The 13,768-nt window shown below is 32.2% G+C and overlaps 1 protein-coding gene across 2 annotated transcripts in view; it reads right to left on the reverse strand.

The window, feature by feature from the left end:
• Positions 1-2,502: 2,502 nt before the first annotated feature.
• Positions 2,503-13,768, reverse strand: part of LOC105320581 (MAM and LDL-receptor class A domain-containing protein 2) — a 59,389-nt gene continuing 48,123 nt past the window's right edge. Inside the window, exons 27-38 of one of the 2 annotated variants that reach the window (XM_066086294.1) lie at positions 12,389-12,570; positions 12,156-12,237; positions 11,823-11,930; positions 10,797-10,888; positions 10,401-10,536; positions 9,845-10,014; positions 9,384-9,468; positions 8,110-8,213; positions 6,851-6,980; positions 5,155-5,324; positions 2,978-3,059; positions 2,503-2,723 (exon numbers count right to left, since the gene is read on the reverse strand). In XM_066086294.1, the coding sequence (XP_065942366.1) occupies positions 2,704-2,723; positions 2,978-3,059; positions 5,155-5,324; positions 6,851-6,980; positions 8,110-8,213; positions 9,384-9,468; positions 9,845-10,014; positions 10,401-10,536; positions 10,797-10,888; positions 11,823-11,930; positions 12,156-12,237; positions 12,389-12,570 (1,361 nt within the window). In that variant the 3' untranslated portion in view covers positions 2,503-2,703. Of the gene's footprint in view, positions 2,724-2,977; positions 3,060-5,154; positions 5,325-6,850; positions 6,981-8,109; positions 8,214-9,383; positions 9,469-9,844; positions 10,018-10,400; positions 10,537-10,796; positions 10,889-11,822; positions 11,931-12,155; positions 12,238-12,388; positions 12,571-13,768 lie in introns of both variants that reach the window. The other variant, XM_066086293.1, reaches the window with a different exon arrangement.

Here is a 13,768-nt window from a genome sequence, read left to right on the forward strand (position 1 = left end):
GTTGGATCCTTTTTTCTAAAGTATTTTTAAAAAATCTACACACATAGCTTAACCAAAATTCAAAACAAAACTTTGGTGTCTATATGCTTCATTTGGCGCTACAGTGTATTTGATTTGACCTTTCTACACTGAAAGTGCAGATTGCACATAAATCGCTTTTCCCTCTATATTTTATTATCGGAATGAACCATGGCACCAAATACAAATTTATACTTTTTAAAATAAATAAAATTATAATTTTCATAAAGAAAAATGTTACAATTTCTTCCCCTAATTGGTATTTTGACTTTTTTTGCACTGATAAAATGCTATTTTTAATCATTACAACATGTAATGTAGTTATTTCAAATTCTCAAACTTTTTCTCAAATTTTGATTAACTTGTCAGAAAAATCTTGAAATTTCAGAAAATAAAACAAAAAGTATGGGTCTATTATGTAAAATTTGAGATATGGCATGAAAGAAGATGATTTTAGGCAAAAATAGGGATTCATTTTACCTTGACTTTTATAAATTAAATATAAGTTATATTTGCCAACATGTGTCGATAGAAATATTGAAAAATTGTAAAATTATGTTTTTGTAACAAAATGAAGGTATCCATTGCACAAACTATCTGGAAATTTTGTTTGCACTGAAAGCAAACAACTGAGTTATGAAAAATATTCATTTTCTTCTTATAAACCTTCCGCCACAAAATATAGTCCCATACTAAACTCTGTAAAAAATGTAATTTTACCATTACTGTTTTATTTAAGATAGTTTAAAAGGCATTATAAAATTTGAACTTATGGGCAGAATCAATATATGATGCATAATTTCTAGAATAGAAGAGACCCAAAATAGCTACTCAAAAACAGAGGAACGAACCTCTTTAAAGGATGATGTACACTGCATGACGATAGACAATGACCAATGGCAATAGGTCACCCAACTGACGATAGGTCATCTGACTAAACAATGTTGCCCAATAAACCCATGTATGGGCGATACGCTTCTGTATTTTATAAGGAATTGTAAGGCGTGGTTTTGATTGAAAGCTTCGTTTTGTGTAAATATTTTCAATGTTTAAACAATTTGTTCTTTATTTGTGTGATGATTACAGGCTGTTCAAAAACGTCGAATTGTTAATGTTCAACGAAGGCGGTTTCATAACATAACATATTTCAAACCCATTTATTATTTTACACTCATAATAAACACGATCATATGATAGATTCCACTGCATATCATTGTACATGTAATATAACAAATCATGATGTGCTAAAGGATCGAACTTATCATTTTCATTTACCAACAAACTCATCGATCAAAATAGTATGGTTAAGGATGACGTTTACTCATAATGAAAAACAATCCACTAATGATAATTAGAATCCAAATATTGTGTGTTATAGACCTTACATGGTAGTGTCATTTTTCACTTTCAAAAAAGTAGGTCAAAGGCCTACTTTTTGAGTTAATGGCCATTATAGATTTTTTGAAAATTTAAGAAAAATCCGTAAAAATTTTACACTTTGATTGAGATTTTCATAATTGTGAACAAAAAAAAAATTGCTAAACTCTTTGACAAATGAAATACAGTTTATGAATGGCAGTGACATTAAATAGATACAAAGCAATAGGTTTTCGTTCACAATTTTATAGATATTCATGTCCGAATTTCCTCTATCAGTTTTTAAATCCCTACCCATTTTTGATTCAATATAACAAAAAACTGAATGATGATAAATAAATGCTAAAATATTTATAGTTTTAAACTAAGTATATTGACCTTTCTCTGCTGACATCAAATTTTTAAGAGGTCCATGATCAAAATTTTGAGATATGGTGTCATTTATCATTTTTTAGCATTTTTCAATATTTTCGTAGTGTGTGCCGTACACTTATCTAAACGAAAAAGCGAGATTTAACCAACAGAAAATATGCAAAATCAAATTAACTAACAAATAAAATAACAGCTTTTAATATTAAACTACTACCAAAAATATTTCAGTGGAAAACAAAATCTGAAAAATTTAGTCAGAATTTTCTCTGTTTTGCTAAAAGTCAAACTTTGTTTGAGGCTAATTTCACAATATAGTAAAATTAACAAATGTTTTGTCAATAATAATTCATTCATAAATACTTTTCGTGTTTAGAACAAAATTTACTCATGACATTGAACTTTTTAACAATCCGGATTTTAGAACTCAAACCCTGAGTAAACAACGTCCTTAAGAAAGGACCAGGAACTGTTTGTAATTTTCGGCGTCCATATTCACAAAAACAATTACAACTAAGTAAGTCTGTCTGGATACCTAGCACAAGGTGAATCATCCAAGTTTTGTGAAGATAGGATAATTAATAACTTAATTAGCCATAAAAAAAATCCTGCTCTCCAGAAACCATAACCTCCTCTGGCATCTGATATTTATGATTCAGATTCAGCATCCAAGTCTGTTAATTCCCTTAATGAGCTAAAACCCATACTGGCAATTGCAACAAACAACGAATAACAAAATTCAGTGTCAATAAATATCTTATATTATATAAATTATCATTGAATTATGTATCAAGCAAGAATATCACAGACACTAATCACTATAAATTGATTAAATAAGTTCTGTAACATCTTGGCGAAATCACGCAATTTGTATCGTGTCCAATTGTCGAATGCCGGGTCCAACAGAAGATTCTGAGATAGAGTATCATTGATAATAGTTCAGGTAGGCAGGGGGACGGCTGAAAAAGAAACAAAGCCATCAACAAACTATATAACGAATAAAAAACTTATAACAGTTTTTTGCATTGACGAATCAAATTATCAAGAAATATTCTCTCAACTTTTATTTGGATGTTTTTTTTAATATGAGGATAAAATGCACAAGCTTTTCAAATGTTTAACAGCATGTAGTATGCATAAGGTAAGATAAAGATTACTATATAATAAAGCTACAAATACATGTAGGTGTGTGGTGTTTTAAACTCAAACTTACCACATTCACCTTCAGCAAGTTGTACGTTATCAATAGCTACGTCACTCTGGAAACCAGATCCTCGGGTGGCTGTAAACTGCAACTAAAAATTCAATTTTTTTTTTTTTTTTTTGAGAAATGAATGCTAGTTTATTATTGCATCGGAATTACACTTTGAAACGCATATAATATTAAATACCAACATTGATAAATTGTATCAGAAAAGGTGTTATTGATATATTTTTCTATAAATTTTTCTATAAATTTTAATAAAACAACAAAAAATCCAAGATAAAATCAAATTCAAATGTATGTAGGTCATTTACTCTTATCAACGTTCGACATATTAAAAAAAATTAAGACAATATCGTCCTTTATTCTTGAAATCATGATTTAATTTATACTTCATTGTTACGTTAGGCAATAGGCAAACAGATTACAGCAAACTACATTGAAGCGTTTAATAGGAGCTTACTCCAGAAAAGTTTCTACGTAATGTTTTGACTGACCTTTGTCCAATCAGATCGTAGCTGGGCGGAGTTGAGACATTACCGCTCGAGACTTGAATGAGAGAGAGAGAGAGAGAGAGAGAGAGAGAGAGAGAGAGAGAGAGAGTTGACTGGTAAATGGAGTAAAGTATAGCCTAGATGATGCAGATATTAAGCGAACTATCTATCAAAAATAGTTCTATAAAGTGACAAATCAAGGTCTAGTGTATCTATTTAATTCATGAAATTTTGAAGGGTTTTTAAATTCGGGAAACAGCGATGTCTATGTATAGATAATGTGATGAGGTACGTAATGTCCAACATCGAAGACTGTACAAATATTTAAGAAAGTGTTTTTATTGCAAGTGTTACCATTAATATTCAAATCAAAGTTTGCTGAATCTTCCTGGAATTAAACATTTACTTTGTATAAAAACTTTCTTCATGGTTACTCAGTGTGAAACATTCTTTACCTTAGGATGAATTTGTCCGCCATTGTTTTTTTTTCCACTAAGCATCCGCCTCCGTTGCCTTTCCTTTTCACTACATCTAAATTCATATGTGATCATTCGCATTTCAAAATATTTAATGTCCGTATTCTCGGACTCCATGCTAGGAAATTCAGTTGGTTTGTTACGTCATTCTTATACATGTACATGTACATGTTGTCGACGGAGCGCGGCCAAAGAAATTTTCAAAATCGTTCTTTAAAACGCTTTAAAGCTATACCAATATAGGATATACATGTAATTTTTATATTCAGACCTTAATGAATTTGTTTGCAAGTTTATAACTAATGATAATTTCTTCATCGGCACCACTTATAATTTACTCAATTCACTCTCTCTCTCTCTCTCTCTCTCTCTCTCTCTCTCTCTCTCTCTCTCTCTCTCTCTCTCTCATCCATGTCACGAGCGATAATGGCTTAACTCCGCCCAGCTACGATCTGATTGGACAAAGGTCAGTCAAAACATTACGTAGAAACTTTTGTGGAGTTTGACCCTATTAAACGCTTCAATGTAGTTTGCTGTAAATAGAAATTGAAAATAAATGGCGAAAAATAAAACAATTATTGTAAAAATTTCAAATTCGAACCAAAATATACTGTATAGATTCCTAAAATAGTATAATGAGGTTTCGACCCACCATAACTTTTTTTTCAAATCCTGTCACTTAAAGTCTAACACATATCATATTCTTACTTACCAGTGGAACAGTGGTACTATCCAGGAATTGTTTAACACATAGTTACATTCTCACTTACCATTAAAACAACGGTACTGTCCATGCATTGTTAAACACATATTGAAATTCTCAATTACCATTGGAACAACCGTACTACCATGCATTTTTACACATTGATTCTCATTTACCATTGGAACAATTTTACTTTCCAGGCATTGATACATTCTCACTTACCATTACTACAGCTGTATTGTCAATACAAATGTTTAACACATTGTTACATTCTCACTAATCATTGGAAAAACTGTACTGTCCAAGCATTGTTTCATATGTTATTACATTTTCACATAACAATGGAACAGCAGTACGTTCCAGGCATTGTATAACACATTGTTACATTTGGACCTACCATTGGGACATCTGTACTATTCGGGCACTGTTTAATACATTGTTACATTTGGACCTACCATTGGGACATCTGTACTATTCAGGCACTGTTTAACACATTGTTACATTTGGACCTACCAATGGAACATCTGTACTATTCAGGCCATTCAAATTCAATTCAGCTTTGTTCCACGTGTTTCCTTTGTCACTAAACTCGTGAAATATAGTCGTGTTTTGGAAAAGCACTTCCAGCGAACCCATGGTTCTTCCAAACATATGGTATTCAAATGACAGGCACATTTTTCCATCTAGAATAGCATAAAAGATCTTTGTTTACTTTCATCAATATTATCTGGACATAATTACCAATATTTTGTCATTGGTTTGGTACAGGGTCCTGTACCCTTTCGATTGGGATTTTTTCGTCGAAAAATTGCTCCTTTTGGAAAAATAGTTAAACAAATAGACTCACTGCAAGTTAGCAAAAAACAACACGACTTCTGTAAAGTTTTCTTCTTTTACATTTGCATTTTACACTTGTAATTCATAAATCATTTTAATTAAAAAAAAACCACGCTTAACAGAATACTTACATATTTTCATTGAGATGTATAAGGATACCTCACACAACATGGTTACACAATTAGCATCCTATCATTTGTAATACAATACGACACAGCTATTTTGGGAATTTTAAATTTGATTTTGGAAAAAAACCCAGTAATTTTCAGTTTGGAATGGGTCCTTTTACAGGACCCGCATTCAACGGTTAATATGCCCTAAAATTGGCAAAAATCAATCTGAAATAAATATATAGTATCAAAATATCCGTACAAGAGAGTAATATCTCTTTTTTAAGATATGACAATAATTTTACAGGAATCACAGTGAATTTTAATTCCAAAAGTTGTGTACATATAAAAATATAAAGCTGGGACATGAAAGTCGACTAGGGTCATTTTTGCAATATGATGACCCTACTCTAAGATAGGTAGGTACAGAGAGGGAAAACATTTTTTTCAAATGATTTTAAAAATATTAAGTTATATCAAATTATATATACCGGTATACCACAAATTTTCCTCGGGCAAATGCCCGAAGATCATAGTTTTGATCAATGTTGTTAGAAAATTATGGAATTCATCAACATTCACCCAGAAAAAGTCAAATTCACTAGGGTCATACTATATAGTACATATTTTAGATAGTTGGCTATGTGAAAAGTAGCATAGACGATATTTACTTTAGCAAAAATAGAAGATTTTTATTAATATATCAATGTGTTCGATTTGAAGAAGGGGGGGGTGGAGGGGGTGGAGGGGGTGTTTTTTTTGTTTTCTGTTGATTTTTCTGAAAAAAAAGAAGAAGATAAAATCAGATCTGATTTGATGAACAATTGAAACCCATGCATAAGGAAAGAACCCCCCAAAAATTGGACAAATCTGGCATGTGATCATTTCGAAATTTTAAGATGTACATGCACCTTGTACACTTTTAAAACATTATCAACCTCGTTATCTCTAGCAATGTCCGACATTTTTTAATCATGTCATGCAACCTACTGATAAAAAGGGAGCAATTTAATACAGTAATCTTAGTTATTTAATACAAGATAATGGTCATTCATTGTGCCAATATAAACTGTATTATGTTAGCATGTTGAAATACTATTCTATTTCTGTTCCGCAATTTTACAATGAATGTGCGTTATATATTTAATATCTATTGCAAGAAGTATTTCAATTATATACGTTGAACGTAGCTGAGAAATATGGTACTTGGCCACTTACGGTACAATATCTGGCTTCAGGGCGGTTAATAAGTTTTAATTTACCTGCTGGCACTGGTACTAATCTTTCCAATGTAGCCCTAACACCTGGATGTTTTCCGGAAGCTTCAATGTAAGCATACTTTTTCCCTTCAGCCGCCATTGAGGGACCTGTATCCCGTGATAGTGTTCTGCCCTATTTTGGGGAAAAAACGTAATTGTTAATAGCATCAAAAATACTAAAGACGCAAAGCTATGACATTTACTTTACAACACCAATACTATTTAACAGTAAACATAAATATTCAATCTGCTGGCCTCTTATTATCCGAAGTCTAAACCATCCGATATTTCTTTTATGTCTAATGGTTACTTCTATCACCAGAAACCTACAGCCAGTCAAGCATAAGATCCTTCATACAAAATAACTCATGTGCTATACCGTTTTGCTCCTTCACACAATCGTTAAAATAATAGTACCAATAGCGTGAAAAAAAATCAACATCAGGGCCATCTGTATGCAAAAATGGTCTTCATTCTTGTCTCAAAGAACTATTAATTTGATCTAAAATATCATAAAACCGACAAAGTTCACCGAGTTAGACCACGGTCAGCAAGGCTATGACTTATCGTGGATTTCAGATGGTTTGAGCTGGGTAATTAATATATCGATAGTTTCATTCATCTAGAAAGACAAACGTGAATACATAGCTATTTCTAATGGAATTTTAACGTTGTATCTATTTTAAATTAATAACAGACTGTTTTCAACCAATTAAGCGTGATTGCTTTTCAAAACTGCTTTTTTTTTTCATTTTTATTTAAAATAAAGCTTTTTCAGACATGTTTTGTCAATGATTACTTAAGACTTTCAAAGGTAACCGTTTTCTTTACTTTTTGTTGATTTTCTAAATAAAAACACATACCTGTCAGTAAAAGAATTTAAAATAAAGATTTCGGCAAACAATTCTAAAATTCACTCTTTCACACGTCTGCGTTTTCAACGGAGATTTTTAAAAGGGAAATATAACAACTTTTATCCATTCGAAAATTCACGAGACTTCTCGAACAATTTTTCAAAATTTATTTACGGGTATTTTTTTTTATGTCGTTTGCGTCTCCGTATAATTGTTAGTTGTAGGTGCGTATTTAAATTTGAAGCGATATGGGGGCGTTTCAAAACAAAAAATCTGGACATTTTTTTTTACATTCTACAGGATGAATATATAACCTGGGCAAAAAGGTATTTATGATTATAGAAATATTCAGCATAAAGTGGTGGGGACAGAGACCTTGGGACAGAGTATAATATTTCACGCTCTTACATATTTAACAATCCAATCAAAGTCGTCGAATTTTTTATCGTCCTTCAGAAAACAATCTGCTCCATCTTCAAAGGTGCATCTTTGTGGAAGACTCGAGAGGGAAGCTTCAAATAAAATTAAAAATATAACAAAGGCTCGAACGTTTCAAGACAAGATGATGACATATCAAGGATATACTTGTTTCATACTAGTAATCAAATGTTTATAAACTACTGAGAATAGATCAAGATGAAGAACAAGAGAAAAGCTGTCAATGTGACAAATAGATCAATATGAAGAACAAGAGAAAAGCTGTCAATGTGACAGCAAACGGGGTATTCGTTTATGTGAACAGTATCTATCATCCATTTGTCAACCCTGAATCGATGAACACTACCTATCAAGAGAAATGGGGTACTCTGTATGCAATACTTTGATAAAAAATAACTAAGTTCAACAGCTGGTATTTGCTTCATAAATTGTCAGAAATCATGTGTGCATTATGCACACCTAAGATATATGTACAATTGATCTGCAAAAAGAACAACTTCCTATCTTAAAAACTGTAGGAGAAGTTATCGATCCGTACAATAGAGGTACCCTTTTGGCAGCCGCCCGCCCGCCATTTTCACCATTTCAGTTACCGGACCTTTTCTTTTGGAAAACCCGGTTAAAAACGTATAACGTAGAAAATGTCACGTGGATAAGTGTTGTGATTAATGATTAACTAAAAAGAAACAGACAAACAACCTTTTCGATAAGGTATTTATATGTAGTATTGAGTTAAGACCATCGTTTATAAAGTTTATATCAAGACATTGATTTACAACATTTATTATCTTCGAATTTATTTAACATTGACTTTAAATTAAATTGCCTACTACAAAAGCCCATATTTTGATTGTAAACATTGTGGTTTTAAGAAATAGCATGATTAAGTTACTTTATTGGAATAGAGTTGATAGGGATTCATACATGTAAATATAGATTATAAATACTTTAAACACATTAATATTTCATTGAAATGCAATGATTTCTGCTAACACCTAATTTCACGAAGCATCTGATTTATGTCTTTCTTAACCGCAACATAAATAACCGGTTTTCAACTTGTTTTATTATGGGAACTTTCTCATAAAATTGTTCTTTCAAAAAATATAATTCAATTGTCAATGGCACTCTTAATATCGTCAGAGCAGATCAAGACAAAATCTGTGATATGTCTTTGGTTTGCCCTCCTACCATTACAACGCAAAGGCAGTCTGAATCAATCACTGTGTACAACGTTTCTTTACCAATGCAAGGGGAATCAAAGAGTTCAATCGTGTCTATGGCGATGTCACTAAGGTAGCTCTTTCCACGGATAGCCTCAATCCAAATCTGTCAAAATAAAGTCAAATCTTTCATATACAAACTTCAAAATTTAAGTATTTTGACATTACAGAAAGCGTCCAATAACCTGTAAGTAAGACGGTTAGATGGTTGTTGACATTTTAAGACTATATATCAATTTCTTTAACACAAAGAACTCCAAATAAAGATACAGGAAAGTAATAGAATGTAAATATTTTAGAATTTACCACTACTAAATAATATAGTTTAAAGCTAAATCCTCATTTAAAATTCTGGTTTTAGTACACTTGTACTAAATGCTGATAAACAGTAATTTGATTGCTTTGGAAATTCGTATCTTGCTTAATACATTTAACCATATTATAAAATACTACTTTTTAAAGGCATGAATAAAAAAAAGTACCACAAGATCGTTTACAGGCGGAATATCTACGGCCACTGGGGTCCAAATATCATTTTGATTCCCAGAGATATTCCAGACGTTTTGTTCTGAGTTACTTTCGCCCGCAAATACGTTCAATGTTCCAATGCCACGGCCATTCATGTTGTAGAAGAATCGAAGACATGCCGGACCTGCTGAGGAAACCAGATCATCATAGATGCTAACCTATTTCACCAAATCGTAAGTTATAGAACTACTACAGAACTGCATACAGGGTCATTTTTCACCACGTGTTTCTACTCTTGCGAACGCTTACGCCACGTCTTCAATTCATGAAGTCACCATTGTAATCAAAGATAATTTGATACATTTGAATTTGCTCAATCTTGAATTGAGAGTTAAAGGGGCAAAAATAAAGTTTGGCGAACATTTCCATGTTTACAGTATCATAAGTTATAACCTATTCTATTTTTTGATATAAACCTCCCTTATTTTCATGAATAGAGAATGCAACAATAATTCTAGAAGTTTCTTTTTTAACAATTCATCATATAAATATGATTAATGATTAACATACCGCGAAGAAAAAATTGTGACGTTGCTGCGGAACTGAGAATAGCGTTGTCGCCAGCTGTACGTCCCGAGGCCTCTATAAAGGTGTAGTTTCCGTCCAGGGGTTTGTTGGGACCTGTGTTAAGACTTGGAGTGCGCTTCTGTTGAGTATTAAATTACCGATACAAAACAGAACGTCAATCAAAAGTCAACAATGGTCAGAGGTGATTTAAAAAAATATTTTTTTTTTAAATACAACATTGAATATATTTACATAGATTTTGATTTTGGTGGCAACAGAAGAGATGTTAACACAATCAAGAGTAAAATTCATATTTATAACACATTTTAAAACGCATACAATCTGCATACAAAATTTGAATAAATATTTTGAATACAAAAATACAGAGCAGGACCCTACCTTAGTGATTAACCAGTCCATGGTGTCTTGGCCGTTGATGTTAGTCAAAAAACAAGAACCATCATCGAAAGTACAAGACGCCAAAACACCAACTAAAAGTTAAAAAGGCACGATGGATTAATGAATGTGTATACTCTTTGACTGAATATCTTTTACGTAACCGGCGCATGATTAAAAACATTGTATAAGTAAGATAAAAAAAAATCAGTTTTTCCTTATTTTTTTAGTAAAGTGTTCTATGTAAATAAATTCCTTTTTTATTTGTTGTGTTTCGATTTATAGTTTTAAACATAGAGTTAGGAACACTGTGCCGGATAATTATGCCAGTATCAAGGTGGCATTAAGATGCAGTTTCGTAAAAATCCATGTATACCAAATGATAGACCGTTGTCTAGAGAGTATATAACCACTTTTGTTTTTAGTGTCTTTCACCTGACAGGTGAGATATTTACCTTTAAAAATATCCCATCGGAAAATTATAATTCCAATAGGAGAATTGATTCTCCTACAGGAAATATTGACAATCCTATAGGATTTTTAAAAAGTCCTATAGGAATTATATTTCCTATAGGAGAATGGTATTTCCTGTAGGAATTTGATTCAGACATGTAGTTTTCCTCTAGGATATGAAGTTTTCCAATCGGATTTTTCAAATCCTATCGAAATTGAAATTCCTATAGGAAGTTCTTGTATTACGATAGGAAATTTCAAATTACCTATAGGAATATGGTTTTTCCTATGGGAAAAATTATTTTCTTATAGGAATTTATTTTAGAAAGGTAAATATCTCACCTGACAGGTGAGATACAATCATTTCAAAGGTGGTGGTTAACTCTTGAAGCAATGCTCTATCATATTGCATATTTGAATTTTTCGATATATGCAGCTTAAGCGGGTGAAAAATTGCCACCTTGGCACTGGCATAATTATCCGGCACAGTGTTTAGGGTTTTTGTGGAAAAGATGACCTTTTTGTTTCTGGAAACAAGGAACTCATTTTGATCTATTTATTTCTATATGTACTTACTCTTTTTTTCGCACCGATTCCCTGTAAACTCTGGTGGACATTGACAAAATCCTCCGTTCTGCTTACTCAGACATGTTCCTCCATTCTTACAAGTTATATGGTCACAAGCTAAAATGTTTGAAATAATATTTGGACACGTTAATTACATTTTTAGTACTTTTCTATATCAAAATATCGAGTGAATCTTATTTTTCCTGGACATTCTGTGCCGTTCACCGTTTAATGATGCTAACACAAAAGTAATTTTTCAGACTTTGTATCTCAGGGCCGATCTATTTTAATTGTATGATACTATTCAACTATGAATCAAATTTTATTGCATAAAATTCTCACCACATCTTCCTGGAAAATATTTGATATCATCTAAAGCAATGTCTCCCGTAAATGATGTTCCTATAGTTACTTCAAAAACTATCTGTAACATCAACAATACACATTTCACAAATCCTCTTTTTTCTAAATATTCATTAAAATAATAAATAAAGCTAATACAAACATGAGAGGTTCAAACAGATATCATAAAATAAAACATTTATCAAGTATACAGAATTATGCTCGACACTTACTCTTTGGTGCACAGAGTGATTTATACTAAGCGAAGCAATTTTCCAATTTGTAGAAGAATTGCTCTGTTCACCAGATTTTGAAAATAGTTCAGTTGTATTCTTATATTTTTCTTGTAGTACTCTCAAAGAACCGCATGTTTCTCCACACATGTAGTATGCAAACGTAAGACAACGTTCTTCACCTTAAGAGATAATGAAAGAAAAAGCAAATGGAAGGATAAAAATTTGCATGTATAAATAAATTCACTTAAAAAAAGGTTTGATATTGAACAAACATAGTTTGATTACATTTTTCAACAAGAGGCCAAGAGGCCTTAACGGTCACCTGAGTACTGTAGCATATATAACCCATACACAAACTTGTCAAGGAGTCTCATATATGCACTTAATTAGGTTTCATTCTGGAGTAGAAAAATTATAAATTTGTAATTGAGACCACCTCCCTTCCTAAAATCTTTCAAAAAGAACTGTGAAACCTATAATTTTGACGAAAAAATAAAGATCTCGTCTACAAAATAATGAATTAGGTTTTTCTTTCAAGTGTGTGGGAGTAAAGAAGATAATTTTTAAACATTATATGCATGAACACTTACACATTCATATTGGCCCTGCCCTAGAGTCAAAACCCGTACTCCAGGGAACATGAAATTCAAAATTTCAGTAGATGACTTCCCGGTAAACATAATTATAGGTCAGTTTTTCATCAGATGTGTGAGAATAGAGAAGAAAATGTTTAAACACTATATGCATTAACACTATATTGCCATAATGCCCCCCCCCCATGTCCCGAACCCCTAACCCAAGGTTCATAAATTTTACAATTTTGGTAGAGTTAGTGGACATCATGTATTCAGTTTTCTGCCCCCATGTATGGGAGAAGAGAAAAAGATTTTCTAAGATTTAATACATTTTAACTATATGGCCATATTGGTCCCACCGTAGCAAGAGCCTGAACCCCTGACGCAGGGGTCATGAATTTCACAATTTTGGTAGAGGGCTTCATGGACATCACAACCAGGCATTTAGTTTTTAACAAATATTTATCGGAGAAGAGAAGACTATTTTAAAAGATTTAATACATTTTTACTATATGGCCATATTGGCCCCACCCTAGAACCTGAACCCCTGACCAAGAGGTCATGATTTCACAATTTTAGTAGAGGGTCTCATGTACATGTATATCATAATCATGCATTAATTTTAAAACAAATATATTTGAGATAAGAGAAGAAGATTTCCTAAGATTTAATACTGTTTTACTATGTGGCCATATTGGCCCCACTCTAGCTAGAGCCTGAACTCCTGACGCAGGGGTAATGAATTTTACAATTGTGGTAGAGGGCTTGATGGACATCATAACCATGCATTTAATTTTTAAAC

The sequence above is a fragment of the Magallana gigas genome, chromosome 5 (assembly GCF_963853765.1).
Source record: "Magallana gigas chromosome 5, xbMagGiga1.1, whole genome shotgun sequence".
Taxonomy (NCBI): domain Eukaryota; kingdom Metazoa; phylum Mollusca; class Bivalvia; order Ostreida; family Ostreidae; genus Magallana; species Magallana gigas.